This window comes from Plasmodium reichenowi, chromosome 14, assembly GCF_001601855.1.
Source record: "Plasmodium reichenowi strain SY57 chromosome 14, whole genome shotgun sequence".
Classification (NCBI taxonomy): domain Eukaryota; phylum Apicomplexa; class Aconoidasida; order Haemosporida; family Plasmodiidae; genus Plasmodium; species Plasmodium reichenowi.
This window is the reverse complement of record NC_033659.1, coordinates 2,088,018-2,096,333: the sequence shown is the minus strand read 5'-3', so window position 1 is coordinate 2,096,333 and position 8,316 is coordinate 2,088,018. Positions and strand designations below refer to the sequence as shown.

Here is an 8,316-nt window from a genome sequence, read left to right as displayed (position 1 = left end):
CGCTATTTTTTTTTTTTTTTTTTTTGATTTTTAAAAGAAATTAAAAATACATGATATATTTATTTTTATTTTTATTTTTAATTTTTTTATTTTATTTTAATAAAAACACTAAACATGTTGGAGCCTTAATTTTAAAGAAATATATAAATATATTTTATATATATATATATATATAATTATGTGGATTAAATTACCAGTTTAGTATACATTTTTATACAAACCACTAGCTTTCCTATGATTATTTTCGGGCTTTTTCTTATTGTTATTATTTTTATATTGTCCATTTTCTTTTGGATTCCAAGAATATTTTTTCTCATAGTTGTGTGAAGAATTATGTTTATTATTATTTTTGTTAGAAGTAGTGTTTAAATTATTAAAGGAATTCTGAGGCACGTGATTATGTGATATATTCTTTGATGATTTTTTGTATTTATATAATCCTGATGTGTGTCCCTCTTGATTATTATATTTATTATTATTATTATTATTATTATTATTATATAAATTATAATGATCGTTATTATTATTTCTTGCATTGTGATTATTCATATATAAACTATTTTTTTTTTTTTCGTATACAGAATTGCGAACATAATTACGATCGTCACTGTGTAAGTAATCATTTGTGTACTGTTTATTTTCATCATATTTGTTATATTTATTATTAATATTATTATCATATTTGTTATTATATGAAATATTATATTTATTTTTATGACTATAATTTCTATCTTCCTCTTTCCTATAATTTGTATGTTTATTATCATAATGAAAGTTTTTTCTAATGTCATCATGGTTATAGTCATCTCTAGATTTTTTATTTAACATTTTATCAAAATTATGGTTTCCTAAATTATAAGAAGAAAACTTTCTTTTTTTTTTATTTTTCTGAATATCATTATCAAATGTCTCATTTTCATACATATTATTTTTTTCATTTTCATTTTTAAAGGATAAATCGTGATCATAGTAATCACTATCATAATCATCAATGCTATATATATCAGAAATTTTATCATGGTTATACAAGGTATTATATTTATGCTCTTTTATATTTATAACACTTATATCATTATCATTCTTCGTACTATCAACAATTCTATTTTTCTTATCATTCGAAATATCCCATATATATAATGGATTATTCATATATAAAACATATGGTCTATTTGATTTAAAACTATAGTCTTTTCTATAACAATAAGTATTTTTGGCAAATATATATGGAGGGAACCCACACTTCATATGTTTTCTTGTGAAACAACTTAAACAGGGAATATAGTTATATGGATACATTACATTTCTATAATCATTAAATGAACTCATATGTGATTTAAATGATACATATTGTGATCTTGTATTATGACACATATTCTCTGATATATGTTTATGACATAAGAAACAGAAATTATTTAAACATTTAGTCTTCATAAAAGGATCTTTTTCACATTCTATTGAACCACAATTTTGGCATATATATCTTTTCTCCTTATATAATTCTGATAAAAAAAATAAATGAAAAAAGAGATTTTCTGTATTGATATCTGGGAAATTTAACTTCCAATTTTTTATAATTTCCTCGAAATTAAAGAGTACCTTATTAAACGTTTTTGGCACAATACACTTTTCTTCAATTGATCTATTATCATTCTTAACCGAGATTTTATCCTCATCACTATTTTTGGAAATTACAATAGCTAGTTCTTCATCATGGTATTCATTTTTTTTATCAACACAATGTAAATTATCGTTTTTATTTTTATCACCACAATGTAAATCATCATTTTCATTTTTATCACCATAATGTAAATCATCATTTTCATTTTTATCACCATAATGTAAATCATCATCTTCATTTTTATAACCACAATGTAAATCATCATCTTCATTTTTATCACCACAATGTAAATCATCATCTTCATTTTTATCACTTAATTTTTTATCATCATTAATATCTGCTTGATTAATTCTTTCATTTTCTTCATTTATTTTTTTTTCAAACATATCAGTGTCCATAAATAAATCCATAAAATTCTTCTCATCCTCTTCTTCTTCATTATAATTATCATCATCATCATTGTTATTATATCCTTTTTCATCAGAATTTAAATAAAAATATCTATTGTTCATGTCATTAGCCTTGTTCCTTTTCTGTTTATCCTTAGTAAAATTATTTATTACATTGTTAATTATATCTTTTCTTAAAATCAATTTGATTCGATCATTGTTCTTTTTATTTTCATCACACAAAAATTCTATTTCTGAGTTTTCTAGACGCCCATTTATAATTTGATCTTTTTTAAATGATTTTAAAATATATTTTCTTATATTTTTCCTAACATTTATAAACTGTTTTATTTGATTCTCATTTAAATCTCCTAACATTTCAAAAGTATTTTCATCACTTATTTCATTTATATTAAAGTTTATTAGTTTATCATCCTCTTCACTCTTTTCTTCATCATTTCCTTCTTTGCTATATTTCTTAATATTATCTTTTCCTTTTTTTATACTTACATTTTCATCTGGATTTATATTAATTGTAAAAAGACTATCCATTAAATCATATTTTGTCTCTTAAATATTAAATATATATATATATATATATTATATATCTTTTTATAATTTTTATTTTATACTATAAGATATATTATATGTATATATGTGTTTTAATTTATGTACATATTTTACTTTATTTTTTTTTTTTTCCAACTTCAAAATTATATATGGGGAAATAGTTTAAAAAAAACAAAAAAAAAAAAAAAATTTTAAATAATTATGAAAATTAAAGATCTATAATATATATATATATATATATATATATATTTATTTATTTATATATATATATTTATTTATATTTATTTATTTATATATTTAAATATTTTTAACATTTACTTATTATATATATATATATATATTATATATATGTGATTTCTTTTTATAATTATTTAAAAATATTAAAGATTAATGATCTCGTATAATTTTTCATGTTTACATATAAAAAAAATATAATAAAACAGTTTTTAAAAGATACCAATCATATATTTTTTTAAAAAAGGTATAAAATCATTTTAAATTTGTAATAAAATATATTATGTATATATGATTACTATTAAGAATTTTATGTATATATATTTGTGCTATTCATATGTATGTATATTATATATATATATATATATATATATTTTTTATTCATCTCAAAACAATTTTTATATTCAACATAAAAAAAATTATATATAATTTAAAAATATAATTATATAATCCTTAAAATAATATAATGATTTTATTCTTTTACAACTATTAAGCATATGTTATTTTATTTTTTTTTTTTTATTTCTATCCTTACTTATTTTCCATCGGGCTTATAAAAAGAAAGCAATATAAAAATTTATTATATTTTATATAACAATTATATTGTTGTTAGTTTGTAATCATTCTAAAATTGAACAATTCTTAAAAGGTTACATTTTTATCATTCTTATAATAAATATATTATACTTAAAACATATAATTAATTTTCCAATTCATTCTTTTTTATTATTTTCTTATAATTTCATAACGAAAAAAAATTCACATATATATACATATATATATATATATATATATATATATATATATATTAAACAATATTCATTCATCTTATATTTATATTATAAATTCTTAAGCCAGCGTATATTTGATAAATTCTTATATTCTTCTAAACATATCCTATAGGTTATATTTTTTTTATAAATATAATCTTATTTCTTTGTTATTATTACAATTTATTGTTTAGTACAAAATTTAATAAATCCAAAGAAACATTTTTTTTTGTTATGGTTAACTCATTGTATACTTTTGTTTTATCTTTAATAAAGTTGCCCTTATGTTATATTACTCAAAAATGATGATTCACGTATATATACTTATTTATTTATTATTTATTGCATAAAAATATAATTTATTCATATATATATATATATATATATAAGGCCTCATTGTAGTTCAATACATTTTATCTTTTAGACAATAATATTTAATAATCTGTATTTTTTTTATTCTAATTATTTCCTCCGAAATCCTGAATATATCTAAATACATAGGTTTATAATATGGATCTCAGTATAATTCGTTTCGTCAATATGTAAAATAGGCCGTATATCAATTATTGAAAATTAATATAAATAAAACGAATTTTTATTTTTTATAATATATATATTATATATATATATATATATTAAAAAAAAAATAATTAAACATAATAAATAAATCAATAATTTAATAAATATATATATGTGTGTATGAAAAAAAAAAAAAAAAAATTTTAAATTTATTAAAAAATAGGTGCTTAAATATTCTTATGTTTTCCTTATGAAAATCTTTAATATTTCAATATAAATGTACATCATCTAATACTAATAAAAAAAAAATATATATATATATAATAATATAATGGTATATAAAAAAATATTATAGCATTTATATATATTATTATAAAAAAAAAAGAGAAGGATTCATAACGAAAAAGATTAATATGGGTAAATAAGATTTATCCTTTTAATTATATATTCTGATATTTTTAGTGGCTGTTACAAAATAAAATAAGCTTTTGTAAAAATATTTAAGAAATGTAGAAGATGAATATAACTTATTAATTTTCCATTCACATATATATATATATATATATATATATATATATATATATATATTTATTTATTTATTTATTTATTTATATAATACACACAAATATCTTAATTAAATAATGAAAAGTTTAATATACATGAAAAAAAAAAAAAGAATGAATTTCATTCTTTATATAGCCGTAATTATTATATACTTAACCAACATATACTGCAAAAATGTATATAACATAAAAAAATTAAGTGGAAAGAATAATTATAAGTACAATAAAATATCGAACAATGTAAAAGGATTAAGTAATATGAATCGTCCATATTATAAAAGGAAAGATTATTTAAATATAAGAATGAACAAGAAAACGATACAAAATTTCCATACACCCAATCAGAATATACACTATAAGAAATTTAAGAACTTTGTCAATAAATCTAAAAATAAGAATAAATTATATTATTTATATATACCTAATAATGATACAAATTCAATAAAAGGAAAGAAAAACAAACAAAATAACAAAGTATTAGAAATATATTTTCAGCAAAAAAAATTACTTGCACAATATTTTAATAATTTGAAATCCTCATTTATATATAAATTAAAAAACACAAAAATTATAACGAAATTATTTTTATCATCATCATTATTAATATTAACATTAAATGTAATTGGTCTAAAACCTGAAGAAATTGCATTACATAGTAAAAGAGTTTTGAGAGCATTTGAATTTTATAGAATTTATACATCGGCTTTATTTTATGGAGATATTTCTCTATACGTTTTAACAAATATATATATGTTATATGTACAAAGTAATCAATTAGAAAATATACTTGGATCATCTGAAATGCTATCCTATTATATATCACAGATTAGTATTTTATCTATTATATGTTCATATATTAAAAAACCATTTTATTCAACAGCTTTATTAAAATCATTATTATTTGTTAATTGCATGCTTAATCCATATCAAAAAGCTAACTTAATCTTTGGAATTAATATTAATAACATGTACTTGCCTTATCTGTCTATATTAATCGATATTATACATGCACAAAATTTAAAAGCATCTATATCCGGATTATTAGGAGTAACAAGTGGATCCATATATTATCTTCTCAATATTTACTTATATGATAAATATAACAAAAAAGTGTTCAAAATACCAAAATTTCTAGAAACCTATCTCGATTCTTATGATACCATCGAAATAATACAATAATGTATGACTGAACAAAATGTTATAAATAAATAAATAAAAAAATAAATATATATATATATAAGTTAAGAATTAAATGTTTATGTGTTTAAAAATATATATTATATTATAATTTGTAACATAAATAAATAAATACAAATAAGTAAATAATTAAAAGAAAATATATATATATATATATATATATATATATATACAAAAAATATGTATGCTTTTATAAACAAGAATATATATACATATATATATATATATATATTTTTTTTTGATGTACTAAAAAAAATGAGCTTTAAATTTTTTCCAAGGGGAGCAAAACTATTCGATGAGTAGACTCATCATAATTGTTTTTTGTTATATATATTTTCGAACTTGTAGAAAATATATTATGTTTCATATTTTCAATTTTTTTTTTTTTTAAAAAACATATACCTATAATATGGTTATAAAAAAAAACGTGACCAATTTTAAAATTTTTTAAAGTATTATCTGATTTTATATCATTATTATATATAACATCAAATTCATGTTCATATGTCACTGATTCATTTTGTTTAGAACTCATTAAATTTTTTAGTAAAAGAAAAGAACTTTTTAATAAATGGTTATCTTTTATATCTTTTAAATATTTAGTATATAAAATATTATTATATATTTTTGTAGGATCATTATCAATATTTTCATAAAACATATGATGATAATCATAATTTATACATAATGTTAAAGAATATTTACTTATAAATATTTCATTTCTCGTTCTATTAATAGCTTCCTGTCCAACATAGCATCCTTTCTCTTTTGTCAAATAATTTAAGTTATCATAATTTAAGTCGAACGGTGTTAAATTTTTAAAAGTGAACAGATCTCTTTCGTTTTTTATTTTCTTCACATTTTTATTTATATCATTATTTATTTTTATATCTTTATAAATATTATTATTATAAGTTCCTGGATCATATTTATCATTATTCATATCACTAAAATACATATCTCTTGTGTATAAATTTTCAATAATACCTAAATTTAATTTTAAATAATCATAAACAAAAGAACTTGTAAATTTTATTTTTTCTTCCTTTTCAAAAACGTTTATAATATTATCAAATTTATTATCAAAATTATTTGATATTATTATGTTATCATTACAAGATATTTTATTTGCTACCTCTTCATTTTTTATGAAATTCACATTTTTAGGAAAATCATTTTCTACTTTTTCCTTTTTATAATTATATTCATATATTCTATAACCTAATAATTCACTTCTTTGATCTTTCGAAAAAAACAAAAAAAGAGATGAATTCTCGTTATCATTATATATTCCTAATGAATTATTTATTGTATTTCTCATATCTTTTTCAAAGGTATTAGTGTATATCACTTTTTTATGTAAATTAAATAAAGATGTATATGATAAGAATTGGTAAACATTAATATTTTTAATATTTTTAAAATACACATCACAAGATAATTTCCGTTTTTCTAATAAATCTAATAAGAAATTTAATATATGGATATTACAATCTATATAAAATAAACTAAAAAATAAATTCTTTTCATAGCTATATTTTATATTATATATAAAACAATCATATAATATTTTCCCATTGTTTAGTAAAAATAAAGAAGGCAATCCTACAGCATTTTTCTCATAATTTGTCCTCTTATTATTGATATCATAAATATAGGAATCATAATTATTACATAATAAATTTTCAGGTAAATTCTTATGTAATATAAAATCACTCTCAGATATAATTTTATTCAAGTCATTTGTTGTAAGGCTCTGAAGAAATTTAAAGGAATCCTTACCCCACAGTTGGATAAGGGTTCGATTTTTTAATTTACACAAAAAATATTTATTCATCGAAAAATAAAAATAAACAAATATAAAAATGAATAAATAATTATATATATATATATATATATATATATATATATATTTATTTATTTATTGTTACTTATTAATTGACACCTTTATAAATAATAAATTATCATGTTATATATTTTTTCTATTTCCTTTTTTAGCACAATTGTAAAAAAATAATTTCATAATTCTAGTATCAAAAAAGATAAACTTAAAAAAAAAAAAAAAGAAAAAAAAACCAACATCAAAAAGCACTTTTTACATATTATATGAGGCTTTGACATATATTTTTAATATATATAATAGTTTCATATTTTTTAAATAAAATAAAATAAAAATAGAATTATTATTTTCAAATTAAAAATAAATAAATAAACAAATAAATATATACGACCATGTGTTTATTCAATTCTAATTTAACAAATAAAATATATACAAAATATATTTTCAGATATGTATATATTATATATTCATGTGTAAAAAAAAAAAAAAAAAAAAAAAAAAAAAAAAAATTTTGTTCTATTAAAAAAGGAATATATATAAAAAAAAATAAAAAATAAAAAAAACATATATTAATATATATATATATATTTTTTTTTTAATATGATTTATTTTTTTT

General features: G+C 17.6%; 3 protein-coding genes across 3 annotated transcripts; 1 reads left to right on the top strand and 2 right to left on the bottom strand.

The window, feature by feature from the left end:
* Nucleotides 1–198: 198 nt before the first annotated feature.
* Nucleotides 199–2,559, bottom strand: PRSY57_1451700 (hypothetical protein; the record flags this gene model as incomplete). Its single annotated transcript, XM_012910113.2, has 1 exon — nt 199–2,559. The coding sequence occupies one exon, from the start codon at nt 2,557–2,559 to the stop codon at nt 199–201; it is 2,361 nt and encodes a 786-aa protein (XP_012765567.2).
* A 2,218-nt stretch (nt 2,560–4,777) lies between these two features.
* On the top strand, nt 4,778–5,842 carry PRSY57_1451600 (DER1-like protein; the record flags this gene model as incomplete). Its single annotated transcript, XM_012910112.2, has 1 exon — nt 4,778–5,842. One exon carries the CDS (start codon nt 4,778–4,780, stop codon nt 5,840–5,842), a length of 1,065 nt encoding a protein of 354 aa, XP_012765566.1.
* Nucleotides 5,843–6,122: 280 nt separating this feature from the next.
* Nucleotides 6,123–7,697, bottom strand: PRSY57_1451500 (aminomethyltransferase, putative; the record flags this gene model as incomplete). The annotated part of the gene is made up of 1 exon (XM_012910111.2): nt 6,123–7,697. The coding sequence occupies one exon, from the start codon at nt 7,695–7,697 to the stop codon at nt 6,123–6,125; it is 1,575 nt and encodes a 524-aa protein (XP_012765565.2).
* Nucleotides 7,698–8,316: the final 619 nt, after the last annotated feature.